Consider the following 14,158-nt stretch of genomic DNA (forward strand, 5'->3'; position numbering starts at 1 on the left):
ATGCACCCTAAGGCATGCTAAGCTCGTCCCCGTTTCACTGTCCTGAGTGTGCTTTTGCTGCAGTCAATAAATTCTTGCTTGCTTTGCCGTATTTGCCTCTTGGCTAAAATCTTTCCTTCAAGAAGACAAGAACCGAGGTCTCATCATTGTCTAGCCAGTAACAGGAGCAGTGGGGATGGAAACAGGTGGCTGAATCTGAGACCTGGTTGGAGGTTGCATTGTCAGGGCTCGCTGAAAGGCGGGATGTGGGGGACAAGATAACGGGAGGGTCCAGAATGACTCCCAGGCCCTGAGCTTATTTAACTGCATGGACAGTGGTTCCACCCCATGACTTTGAGTTCCAATTAAAACTTAAAATGCACACATAAATACACGCGTGCAGCCACCATGTGTGCACACACACATGTAAACACATGCAAACACCCATATGTGTGGACATGCACACGCATGTGTGCTTCCACCTGCTTCATGCACGCTCGACATGTACATATACATACAGCATACGCATGCACACATACATGCACACACTCGCACACAATATGCATGTACACTCAAGCATATACACACCCACCTACATGTGCACACACGAAAACCACTCTTGTATTTTCCATGACTCTTAACACAGCCTAAAATACTATATATTATTTTCTTATTTATTGGGCTCATTGTCTTTCTCACGGGACTATAATAGGAGCTCTGTAGGACCAGGGACTTTTGTCTGTCTTGTTCATGGCGGTGCCCCCACACCTGGAACAGTGACACATAGGAGATACTCAATTAATATTTGGCAGCAAGTGAGTGAAGCAGCCAGAAGGGAAAGCCGGAACCTCTGTTCTCTGATCCCCACCTGAGTCACGTCTTCAGCTGCCTCTGGAAAGTATGAGCGACTGTATGAGTGAGAGTGAGATGGGGCCAGCGGGGGTGGGGCGACAGGAAGGAGACCAGGGCAAGGGGGAAAGAGGCGGGGCTGAACCACAGCTCTAAAGGCAGCCCCGGGACCCACGAGTGCCTGTGTGCAGCGTGCGAAGCCCAGGAGCGTTGGGCAATTGTGGTTTTCCTCCCGGCCCGCAGGACCCAGCCGCGCAAGCCTAGCCCAGGCATCTGGGGCCTCATCCACACAGGCATGGAGGAGACAGCGGTGCAGCCCTCGGTGTTTGTGGTGGACGGACAGACGGACATCCCGTTCAGGAGGCTGGAGCGCAAGCCCCGGAGACAGGCCTGCGGTGCTGCCAGGCTGAGTCTGGTCCTCCTGCTGCTGCTGCTCATGACCGGGCTGGCCCTGCAGGGCTGGTTCCTGCTGCACCTGCACTGGCGCCTGGGACAAATGGCCACCTCATTGCCGGTGAGTGGGGACTGGGGGCCAGACGTAGGCAGATCTCCTGTGTCCCTGTGTGTCTCTCTGCGCATGGGTATGCAGGGCAGGGGACAGACTCAGAGCAGCCCCAGGCAAGTTCATTCATCTCCCTGAACCTCAATTTCTTTATCTGTGAAATGGGCATGAAAATAAGAGTGTCTACCTGAGATGGAATAAAATAGGTGCCCGTGGTGGCTGGCATAAAGCAAGTGTTCAACCAATGGAAACCATTCTTCTTTTTTAAAAAAAAGTAAAATATAACTGCCCTGGTCAGTGTGGCTCAGTTGGTTGAACATTGTCCCATGCACCAAAAGGTCACCGGTCCAATTCCCAGTGAGGGGCACATGCCCAGGTTTCAGGTTCGATCTCCATGTTGTGGTGGATCAATGTTTCTCTCTCTCTCCCTCTCCCTTCCTCTCTCTCTACAATCAATAAATACATATTTTAAAAAATAAAATGAAGATATAACTGATATACAACATTGTGGAAGTTTAAAGTGTACAACATATTGATTTGATACATTTAGATTACAATATGATTGCTAGTGTCGCGTTAGCTAGCATCTGTACGGTGTCACTTCATTATCATTTCTTTTAGTTTGGGAATAAGTCAGATCTAGTCTCTTAGCAAGTTTAATGTTTACAAAACAGTTTTGTTGTCTGTCGCCCCTGGAATCAACCTTCTGACTGGCATATTCTGTATTAGCCATTCCTGGTCACTATTATTGGGATTGCCGCTGATTCACTTTGTCCACATCGCTGAGAATCTCTCTGCATCCATTTCCAGTTGGTCGTGGGTGTGACTGTCTGTCTGCTGGCCATGCCTGTAGGTCTGTGTGTCCTGTGTCATGCCCAGGTGGTTAAGACCTTGTGTACTGTGTCTCCAGGTCATTTCTCTGTGTGTCTGGATCTGGTGGCCACATGTGCATGTCCATGTGGACTGTGCTGCTGGCCTGTGTACATATACACACCCACATGTCCACGCACTTGCCAGTCCACAGCCCATGGGTTGATGTTGTCTTTGTTTCTGGGTCCCTGTGTGTCACAGACCCACCTGGATCCACAAACCAGGCATCCATGTGTCTGCATCCACGTGTGTCTTGTCAGTGATACTTAAGTGTCCAGTGTCATGTGCCCATATCCACATGTTGGCATTTATGTCCCCATGTCTATGTATCTTGAACATTATTTATTGAATAAACACTTGTAGAGTGTTTACTGCATGCCAGGGGCTGTGATACACTTTATACATACGAATTCATTGAATCCTTGGCAGGCACTGAGGAACCATGTAGTTATGAGGTTACTGTGGGGTGTGTGCATGTGGCCCTGGGTGTGTACTAGTATCTGAGGGTGATGCTGGACCCATGATCTGCATGTGAGTCTGAGTGATGCCAGGGCAGGGGCCCCACAGGTCCTCACTCTGGGCTCCTCTGCATTTTCAGGAAAGAGATACAGGATCCTGGGAGCAGCTGACACCAGGTGAGTCAGGGTCCTGGCCTCCAGGGAGGGGCATTGGATGGTTCCCACGCTGCCCCCAACCCCATTGCCCAATAGGATTTGCACAAGGGACAGAAAGTCCCACAGGTGCCCCTCCCCCAATCCTGAGAAGCAGAAGTTTGTGTCACTCTGGGAAGGGTGGGGTTGACACCAGGAAGTGGACTTGACGACCTCTGGGAGGCTGGCCCTTACCTGCCTTCACCTCTGACCTCTGACTCTCTCTCCAGAGCCAAGGTTCCACAAGGCCAACCCAGCAGCACATCTGACAGGTGAGGGGGGCCCCGGGTCCTGGCAAGGGGTGAGGATCGGGGTGTCCTGAGGCGACCAGACAGACACACACATGTCAGAGTGTTCATTCACTCACTCACTCACTCAATATTTATTCACAGAGTTGTCCAGAGCACAGGCGCTGCCTGGGTCCATGTATTTCTAATTTTATTCATTGAATAAACAGGGCTCACTACACGTCATGCGCCATAATACACTTTATACATATTAATTCATTAACTCCTAAGCAGCTACTCTCCATACCTCTATTTTATTGAGACAGGAACTGAGACACACAGGTTTTAAAGCTGCCAGGCCAGGGTGGGTTCTGCCTCCATTCCTCAATTCTACCAATACAAGGTGTTCTCTTGTGTGCGTGTGTTTTTTGTTGTTGTTGTTTTTAATACTTTTTTTAATTGATTTCACAGAGGAAGGGAGAGGGAGAGATAGAGACATCAGTGATGAGAGAGAATCATTGATCAGCTGCCTCCTGCATGCCCCATACTGGGGATCGACCCCGCAACCCCGGCATGTGCCCTGACTGGGAATCAAACCATGACCTCCTGGTTCATAGGTAGATGCTCAATCACTGAGCTACGTTGGCCAGGCCGCTGCAGGGCTTTTGTGTGTGGTGTTTTTATTTTATTTACTTATTTATTTTTGTAATCCTCACCAGAGGGTATTTTTTTCCATTGATTTTTAGAGAGAGTGGAAGGAAGGGAGGAAGAGGGAGACAGAGGACAGAAGGGAGAGAGAGAGAGAGAGAGAGAGAGAGAGAGAGAGAGAGAGAGATCAATTGGTTGTCTCCCGCATGAGCCCAGACTGACCGGGTCCAGGGATCCAACCTGCAATCCAGGTACCTGCCCTTGACTGGGAATCGAACCCATGGCCCTTCAGTGCTTGGGGTGGATGCTGTAACCACTGAAAACACTGGCCAGGGCAACCACTACCGTTTTGGTGCTTTTCTCAAGTTACTTAATTGCCCCAATACCTCAGCTTTCCTGCCTATAAGAGGGCAACAAGATGAGTTAAGATGTATAAGAAGCAAGTGATTTCACTTCTCTGTGACTCAGTTTCCCAACCTGCCAGAGAGGACGAAGTGAATTCATACATAGAAAGTTCTCCAACATCCTAACATGGAAGCGGAGGCTCAGAGAGGGGCCGTGATTGGCCTAAGTCACACAGCAAGTTTGGGGCATGTGCTGAGCAGTCTCCTTCATCTCCCTCCCCAGGGGCCAACTTCAGCTTGACCAGCAAAGGGGGCCCGCTGCTATGGGAGTCGAAGCTGGGCCTGGCCTTCTTGAGGAACCTCCGCTACCAAGACGGCGCCCTGGTGATTGTCCAAGCCGGCTACTATTACATCTACTCCAAGGTGCAGCTAGGGGGTGTGGGCTGCCCGCAGGAGCTGGCCAAAGGCCTGCCCATCACCCACGGCCTCTACAAGCGCACGCCTCGCTATCCCGAGGAGCTGGAGCTGTTGGTCAGCAGGCAGTCACCCTGTAAGCAAGGGACCGGCTCCCGCATCTGGTGGGACAGCAGCTTCTTGGGCGGCATGGTGCACCTGGACGCAGGGGAGGAGGTGGTCGTCCGGGTGCTGGGGGAGCGCCTGATCCGGCTTCGGGATGGCACACGGTCCTACTTCGGGGCCTTCATGGTGTGAAGAACCCAGCAGTGTCCGATTGACTGGGGGTCTGACCAGAGAGGCGCCTCAGGAGACAGAAAATCCAGCAAGCGGAGACCTTGGAGGGCATCCCAGGGACCCCAGAACTCAGCACTTGGGGATTCAGCAGGCACCACGAGGGGCCAAAAACCCACCCACCCCTAGAGGTTGGAGACATTGCCTGATAACCACGTGTGACACACACAAGTTATCAACACAACCCCAGACACCCACGCAGGCTGTACAGTCACACACATGATCATCACATCAGACTTCCACATGCCATGTCATAGTCAGACTCATCACACACACACACACACACACACACACACACACACACACACAGCCTGAAGTTCCTCTCAGCCAAGATGAACACATCCTTGGGTGAGGACCAGACATTGTCTGTAACCCTGGGCACCTGACTGCTGGTCTTGGAATAAATGGCAAATATTGCACCTTGGTCAACCTCGTCTTAAGGCAAGAGTGGTTTGTAGAGACAGAGGAGTCGATGAATGACTCACAGACATCACTTTATGGATAAGAAACCTGAACCCAGCTGGCTCAGCTCCAAGCAGGAAGCTTGGGGGGAAGCAGAGACCGCATGCCTGGGTCTGCCTTGCCCTCAAATCCACGACTCCTGAGGACGTGAGGACTACCTCCCGCCCAGCACCTTATTGCAGGCATCGGCACAGAGTGGCATACTCTCGGCATCCTGGAAGCTCGGAGTGACTGGGAGCTCAGGAAGATGGCGCGGGGGGGGGGGGGGGTGGCGGGGAGAAGAAGTGACATATGCATACAGATGATCTGTGCAAATGAATGTATACTTTGTTGTGATTGGAGGGAAGTCTTATTTCCAAGGACCTAGGATGAGGGCTGGGATCAGAGGTGAATAAATTATTATTGTTACTGTCATTGTTGCCTGGTTACAGGGGTGAAGAAAACAGGCTTTGCCATCTGATAATCCTGGGGTCCCATTTCACCCCACCACTTCCTGGCTGTGTGTCTTTGAGCAAGTCCTATCACCTCTCAGTGCCTCGGTTTTTCTTCTGCAAAAGGCGATCACAGCAGTCCTTGCCTCCTGGGTCTCTTGTAAAGATGAAACCAGATCAGGCTTGGAAGAAGCCATCTGGTGTGGTGCCTGGCACACAGTCAGAGCTCCATAAGTGGGTGAGTGCCTTACGTGAGTTACAAATACGAAGAACATTTCTCAGGCACTTTCCCTATGCCCAGCATCTCCTGTCACATACCTGGGCACAAGCGATTGCTGTCTCCATGTTCCTGATGGAGAGTCAGAGGCAGGGATGCTGCCCCCACCGCCACCCCCACCCCTATTAAGGACGCAGGGCTTCATGCCTCTCTGCCCTTACTGGGCTGGTGGGAGGTGGGACAGCCCCAAAGGCCAGGCCCCAGCCCCCGCTGGAGTTTCCTTTACTCTCATCACGGTCTTTCTGTTTCCGTGGCTTTGGTGAGGAGACCAAGGTGTGGGGCCAATGTATTTATCTGAGCCACCAACTTCCGCTTGGGGATGGAACTCTCACTAAGTTTAACCTCCAAAGATCATTCCTGGGAGGGGCCTCCCAGCCTTGAGGTGAAGGAGAAGAAGAGAAAGGGTGGGTAAGGAGGATGGGTAAGAGTGGGAGGGATATGGAAAAAGAGGGAGGGGAGGGAAGAATGGAGGGGAAGGAGAAGGGAAAGTCTGAGAGAGCCCTGCGGGTGCACAGGCTGCCGCAGCAGGACACCTAGACCGGTTTCAGATAATGTGTGGGGGCAGGAAGTCCCTAGCTCAAGCCACTAACCTACTTTTCAGTAGAAGTTGATCTACACGATTTCCGCTTTTACCCCCTGGGCTCTGGTCTTTACCGATTTCACCCTCTCCTCCACCCCCAATAAACTCTTCCTCAAGGCCTCTCAGGCCCTGGGCAGGAAACCCTCCCCCCCTTGTCAAGATTTAGAGGTGGTAGAAGTGAAAATAATGATGATAAAATCACTTATTAATTTCCTAGTATGAGGCTGTGCCCCTCCTGCTCTACGTCACTGCAGTCAAACACTGAGATGCCTCCTCTTTGAGAAACAGAACGTCTCTTAGGCCAGAGCCAGACCGCCTGCGTCCAAAGCCCCACTCTGACCCTTCTGGGCGTGTGATCTTGAAATGCGTCTATTCTTGGCTTCTCTGGGCCTCAGTTTCCTCGTTTGTAAAACAGGATGCACGGTGGCCTCTACGTTTGCTACTCTGATTATTGTGAGATGAAATGACTTGAATTTTTTAGCATTTTTCCAGAGCTTGGCCCTCAGGGAGCTCTTTAATCCTTGGTAAATTGAGGATTTTGTAAGCATGCTTGTAATCACACACACATTTACATTTTGAATTCTTTTCAGCTGTTATGTCAAAGGTGACCTTCCATCCATAGGCCACATGTAGCCACTGAGTGTGTTTTTAAAATGGGAATTGGGCCAAAACCGGTTTGGCTCAGTGGATAGAGCGTCGGCCTGTGGACTGAGAGGTCCCAGGTTCGATTCCGGTCAAGGGCATGTACCTGGGTTGCAGGCACATCCCCAGTAGGAGATGTGCAGGAGGCAGCTGATTGATGTTTCTCTCTCATCGATGTTTCTAACTCTCTATCTCTCTCCCTTCCTCTCTGTAAAAAATCAATAAAATATATTTAAAAAATAAATAAATAAAATAAAATGGGAATTGGTAGCCAATATTTAAACATTATGAAACTTGGCAAGTGGACAAATACAGATTCCTGGATTGACTTGGAAAGTTGGAACCTGTGACAACAACCCAGGTTGGGGCGGGTGGTGGCTGTCCCCTTTGGGGCAGGCATGAACTCACCAGCTCACCACAGTCTCCACCACTCCCAGTTGTCTCTCACACGAAGGCTGAATGTCAGATGCCTTTCCTCAGTAGGGTGTGAGGTTGTTTTTTCTTATTCTTTAAAAAAAATTATTTATTGATATTTTTTTTTTTAGAGAGAGAGAGAGAGAAAGAAAGAAACATCAATGTGAGAACAAGTCATGGACTGGCTGCCTCCTGCATGCCCCTTGCTGGGGATCAAGCCTGCAACCTGGGCACATGCCCTGGCCGGGAATCGAACTGGCAACCTTTCCGTGCAGTGAATGATGCCCAACCAACTTGGCAACACCCGCCAGCCAGGGTGCAGTTGTTTTCTTAAAGTCATAATGATCATTAATTACAGGTCATGCTTCTGACGTTCTCAGTGGGTGCCAGACACTGTGCTAAGTGCATTAATTCACAGTAACTCATTTCATTCTCACAATCACCCTGTCATGATGCCCATTTTATGGATGGCGAAGTCCAGACACAAAGAGATTTAAAAACATGAGACTTAGAGGTGAGAAAATAGGTGGCAACCTGAGACGACCATGAGTTTCAAGAAAATATGAGTGTATCGTTGTATTGGTTTCCTATTGCTGCTGTCCCACCAACTTAGTAACTTAAAGCAATACGAATTTATTACTTTACAGTTCTGGAAGTCAGAAGTCAGAAGTCAGACGTGAGTATATAGGACTGAAATCGAGATGTTGGCAGGAAACATTTATCCCCCAAATCCTTTTTCTGGGTCTGATTCTGTGGGAGCCCAGTGGACATATGTATAGGACACATGAGTCTCAACACACCAGGAATGCAAATAATTTAACTTCCTTTTTGTTCTTAATACAATTTAATTTATGCAAAGATCCCTTTGCACCAGGGTGCTGGGAAGTGGCTAGCAGTCAACTGGGAACCGCCCCTTCCCACATGTTCCTTTTCCAAGACTGTCAAAATTCCAGGGAGCTCAGGAAATGCCAAGGCATTCAGGGTGAAGGAAGGGTCAATCTGATTGCTGACCTATACATCCACACATGTGCCCAGCATCAACCTGCTTCTTTTAAATATATATATATATATATATATATATATATATATATATATATATATATATATATTGATTTCAGAGAGGAAGGGAGAGGGAGAGATAGAAACGTCAATGATGAGAGAGAATCATTGATAAGCTGCCTCCTGTGCGCCCTCTACTGGGATGGAGCCCACAACCCAGGCATGTGCCCTTGATCTGGGACTCTTCAGTCCGCATGGCCAACTCTCTGTCCACTGAGCCAAACCAGCTAGGGCTCAACCTGCTTCTGATCCATCAGCCCTCCACTTGGGACTTGGGACCTGTCAAGAAGGGTGCAATCTGTGCTCCTCCTTATACTTGGTGATAAGGTTGATTTGGGACCAGGAAACTCTGAAGCAGCCTGTGGCTTCAACTGCCCAGAGACACCATTGAGTCATTTCCTTTTGGGGGACCTGCAGCACCTCTGGGCTCTGCAGTGGGGTCCCTCCTAGCACTTCTCTGGGGAATTTTCCATGTTTCCAGCTCTCTCTTTTTTTTTCTTTTGCTTTTTTTCTTTTTTTTTTCTTTTTTCAAAAAGCAGGGCACAGGAACTTCCTCTCTGTTATGGGTGCTGGACTGTGCCCCCCTAAAATTTATATGTTGAAACTCTAAGCCCCAAAATCTCCTAATGTGACTGTATTTGGAAATAGTGCCTTTAAAGGGCAAATTAAGATAAAATGAGGTCATTAGAGTTGGCCCTAATCCAATATGACTGATGTCCTTATAAAAAGAGATTAGGTCACACACACAGAGGGAAGGCCATGCAAAGACTCAGGGAGAAGGTGGCCACCCACAAGCCAAGGCTTCAGAAGGAACCAGCCCTGCCCACACTTTGTTCTCAGACTTCCAGCCTCCAGCACTGTGAGAGACTAATCTCTGTTGTGTAAGCCCTCTAGTTTGTGGTACTTTACTATGGCAGCCCTAGCAAACTAATACAAGACTTCTCCTCTTTCCACACGTCCCAGGTCATCTTGTTCTTGACTGAGAGGGGGCGGGGGCGGGGGGAGGGGGAGGGCGGGGGCATTGGAAGTGGGATCTTTATAAGCGAAAGAGAGAGGCAGAGGCTGAGAAGTTGTGCAGTGGAAGCAGAGGTTGGAGTGATGGATGCAGTTGCCGGGGGAGGGGGATCCACAGGCCAGGAATGCAGGTGGCCTCTGGAAGTTGGAAAAGGCAAGAAAATAGACCCATCCCTAGAACTTCCAGAAAGAATACAGCCCTGCTGACACCTCGATTTTAGCCCAACAAAACTGATTTGGACTCTGACCTCTAGGACTGGAAGATAACCAGTTTGTGTTGTTTCAAGCTTCTAAGTTTGCAGTAACTTGTTACAGGAGCATTGAATCTGTAGGTCAAATTGGAGGGTATGGCTATCTTTATAACATTGAATCTTCCAGTGAATGAGCATGGTATGATTCTCCTTTTAATGTGCCTCAATAATGTTTTATAACTTTCTTCACAAATAATTTGAACCATTTTTAGATTTATTTCTCAGTGTTTCACATTTATTGGTGCTGTTATAAATGGCATCTTTTAAAAATTATATTTTCTAACATCTGTTGCTAGTATATGCAATGCAATAGATGTTTGTAGTCATCACAATGACATTGGAAAATGTCCCTAAATGGACATTCTTCTGTTGTTTCCGATCTTTAAGTGAATGCTTTTAATGTTTCACCATTAAGATGAATCTGTGATAAGATTTTTAGGTAGTCCTTATCAGGTTAAGGAAGTCCCCGAATTTGCTAAGAGATTTTTTCAAATAATGAATGTGTTGTACGTTATTAAATAGTTTCTCTGTATCTCTTAAGAATATCGCACAATCCCATCCCCCTTACACTGATAATGTAGTGAATTATGTTCCTCAATATTCTAATGTTAATTCAGCCTTTATTTCTGGAATAAATCCAACATGATCATGATGTATTTTTTAATACATTACCATATTTAATTTGCTGATGTTTGCATTTGTGATTTGGAGGGAGATTTTTCTGACTCGTAGTCTCTATTTCAGTGTTGGGTATTAAGGCAGTGCTGGCTTCATGAAAGGAACTGGGTGTGGGTACTGTTATCTATGTTCAGGAACAGTTTGTATATGGTTAGCAAGTATTTAGTAGAATTCATTGGTAAACACATCTGGATCTGGTGTCTTATTTGTGGGAAGGGATTTTTTGTGGAGGAAGGTTTTAAAGTTATTATTCAACGAGAGGCCCAGTGCACAAAAATTTGTGCACTTGGGGGGGCGCGGGGTCTCTCAGCCCGGCCTATGCCCTCTTGCAGTCTGGGACCCCTCGGAGGATGTCCACCTGCTGGGTTGGGCCCGCTCCCTGGGGGAGCGGGCCCAAACTGGCAGTCAGACAGCCCTCTCGCAGCCTGGCAGCCCTTGGGGGATGCCCACTTGCCAGCAAGGAGCAGGCCTAAGCTGCAGTCGGACATCCTTAGAGCTGCTGAGGAGGCGGGAGAGGCTCCCACCACCACCACTGTACTGGTAGCCGTCAGCCTGGCTTATGGCTGAGCAGAGCTCCCCCTGTGAGAGCACACTGACCACCAGGGGGCAGCTCCTGCATTGAGCGTCTGCCCCTGGTGGTCAGTGTGTGTCATAGTGACCAGTCATTCCCAGTCGTTCTGCTGTTAGGGTCAGTTTGCATATTACCCTTTTATTATATAGGATTTCCTTAATGAGTTTTAAATTGTTCAGACTGTGCTATCTTCTTGATTTGGCTTTTTAAACCACATTTTTTTTCTAGAAGTTTGAATATTTTAACTACATTTTCACAATTACAGGTGAATAGATGCTACACTGGCAAATAAAATCATTCTTTTTAAAAATATGTTTTTATTTATCTTAGAGAGAGAGGAAGGTAGAGGAAGGTAGAGGGAGAAAGAGATAGAAATGTTGATAGGCTACCTCCTGCATGCCCCCACTGGAGATTGAGCCTCAATTGGGCATGTGCCCAGACCAGGAATCAAACCTGTGACCTATTGGTGCATGGGTCAACATTCAACCGCTGAGCCACATCGGCCTGGAAAAATCATTCTTTATGTATTGTTATTTCAACCTTTGCAGGCTCCATAATTATGTCACCCTTTTTATCATTAATATTTCTAATTTTCACCCTCTCTTTATTTTTCCTTTATCAATGTCACTAGAATTTTATATTTTTTCTTCTTTTCAAGAAAACTAAACTTGCCCTTCTTATTATGTACTTGTTTTCTAAATTTTCTGTCCTTATATTGACTATTTCCTTCCTTATATTTTCTATATATGGCTTTATTCTGTTACTAGAGGCCCAGTGCACAAAAATTTGTGCACTCGGGGATAGGGGGTCCCTCAGCCCGGCCTGTGCCCTTTCGCAGTCTAGGACCCCTCAGGGGTGACCACTTGCTGGCTTAGGCCTGCTCCCAGGGGATTGGGCCTAAGATGGCAATCAGACATCCCTCTGGCAGCCCAGCAGCCGGGCAGCCCTCGGGGATGTCCACTTGCCAGCGGGGAGCAGACCTAAGCTGCAGTCAGACATCCTTAGCGCTGCTGAGGAGGCGGGAGAGGCTCCCACCACCACTGCTGTACTGGCAGCCGTCAGCCTGGCTTGTGGCTGAGCAGAGCTCCCCCCTGTGAGAGCACACTGACCACCAGAGGGCAGCTCCTGCATTGAGCATCTGCCTGCTGGTGGTCAATGTGTGTCATAGTGACCAGTCATTCCCAGTCTTTCTGCTGTTAGGGTCAGTTTGCATATTACCCTTTTACTGTATAGGATTGGGGCCTGGTGCATGGGAGGGGGCTGGCTGGTTTGAAGGGTGTCCAGGATCAGGGTGGGGGTCCCGCTTGGGTGCCTGGCCAGCCTGGGTGAGGGGCTGATGGCTGTTTGCAGCTGGTCACACCCCCTTCAGGGTTGGGGTCCCCACTGGGGTGCCTGGCCAGTCTGGGTGAGGGGATGAGGGCTGTTTTCAGGCTGGCGGGTGACTGAAGCTCCCAGCCTCTTTTTTTTTCTTTTTTTTCTTTCTGGGATTTATTTACCTTCTATAGCTGTCACTGGAGCTGAGAGTCAGCTCCAGCTCTCAGGCCGTGGCTGGCTGAAAGCAGGTATCTGGAGTTTGTTTAGCTTCCATAATTGCAACATTGTTGCATCCGGAGCTCAGAGCTGGGCTGACAGGCGGGGAACCTTGGCTTCCTCCATCACTGGAGCAAGCAAGCCACCTGCTCGCTTCAGCTGCATGGCTGCCAGCTGCCATCTTTGTTGGCAGTTAATTTGTATATCCTGCTAATTAGCCAATGGGAAGGGTAGCGAAGTTATGGTTAATTACCATGTTTCTCTATTATTAGATAGGATTCTTTTTGAGTACTCAGAATTCAATACCTGGCTCATTGATTTTCATTTAAGGCTATAAATTTCCCTCTAGGTGTTACTCTAATTACACATGAGAAGTTTGGCATGTAATGATATTTAGTTCTAGAGATTAAAACATTGTATTCCTGTGTTCTGCTTTGCTAATGAATTTTATCTGCCTTTTTCCTTTTCCATGGTATAAATCTTGAGCTTCTCATGCTTGTTTATTACCTCTTGGTGCCAATGAACAAAATGGCCACACATCCTTAAAAACTACAAGGTTTCCTAATGACTGGTTAAAATAAAATAGAGGAAAGGAAAGAAGGAGAAAGAAAGAAAGAAAAAAAAGAGAGGAAGAAAGAAAGAAAGAAAGAAAGAAAGAAAGAAAGAAAGAAAGAAAGAAAGGATTCTCCAACGATTTTTAATATTAATTTTTTTAAATGTTGACAGTATTACAAATGTCCCCCACACACACACTTTGCCCTCTTCCACTCAGACCCCACCTTAGCCCAGGCCTTCATCACATTATTGTCTGTGTCCATGGGTTATGCGTATATGCATATATGTTCTTTGATTAATCTCTTCCCATTTTCCTCATCTCCACCCCCTCCCCTCTTGCATCTGTCAGTGCATTTATGTTGGGTATATATCTAGGGGTACATTTGCCTATGTTCAATCTTCAAGAAGAAGGACAAAATAGAGTTGCACTGGCTGTTGTTGCTCAATGGTTAGAATGTCAATCTACACATTGAAGGGTCGCGGGTTTGATTCCCAGTCAAAGGCATGTACCTGGGTTGCAGGGACGATCCCTGGCTCTGGTCAGGGAGCATCCAGAAAGTGACCAATCCATGTGTCTCTCACATCGGTTTCCCTCTCTCTCTGCCCCTCCCACTTGCTCCCTCCCTTCCACTCTCTCTAAAAATCAGTGGAAAAATATCCACAGGTGATGACTAACAAAAAAATAAAATAAAAAAATACATAGTTATTCTTCGAGATACGAAGACCTGTTATATACAGTAATTTAGAAAGTGTGGTATTAGAATGTAAATGCACAAATGGAAGGTAAGAGAATATTTATTTATGTTATGGTAAGCAAATATTTTAACATAAAAATACTAAATATAAAGAAAAATATCATTAAATAGTATTATTAAATT

General features: G+C 47.6%; 1 protein-coding gene across 1 annotated transcript; it reads left to right on the forward strand.

Moving 5' to 3' along the window:
- Positions 1 to 1,123: 1,123 nt before the first annotated feature.
- TNFSF14 (TNF superfamily member 14) lies at positions 1,124 to 4,780 on the forward strand (the record flags this gene model as incomplete). The annotated part of the gene is made up of 4 exons (XM_081091857.1): positions 1,124 to 1,342; positions 2,799 to 2,835; positions 3,081 to 3,122; positions 4,353 to 4,780. The coding sequence occupies 4 exons, from the start codon at positions 1,124 to 1,126 to the stop codon at positions 4,778 to 4,780; spliced, it is 726 nt and encodes a 241-aa protein (XP_080947983.1).
- Positions 4,781 to 14,158: the final 9,378 nt, after the last annotated feature.

This window comes from Myotis nattereri (assembly GCF_964212035.1).
Source record: "Myotis nattereri genome assembly, chromosome: 5".
Classification (NCBI taxonomy): Eukaryota; Metazoa; Chordata; class Mammalia; order Chiroptera; family Vespertilionidae; genus Myotis; species Myotis nattereri.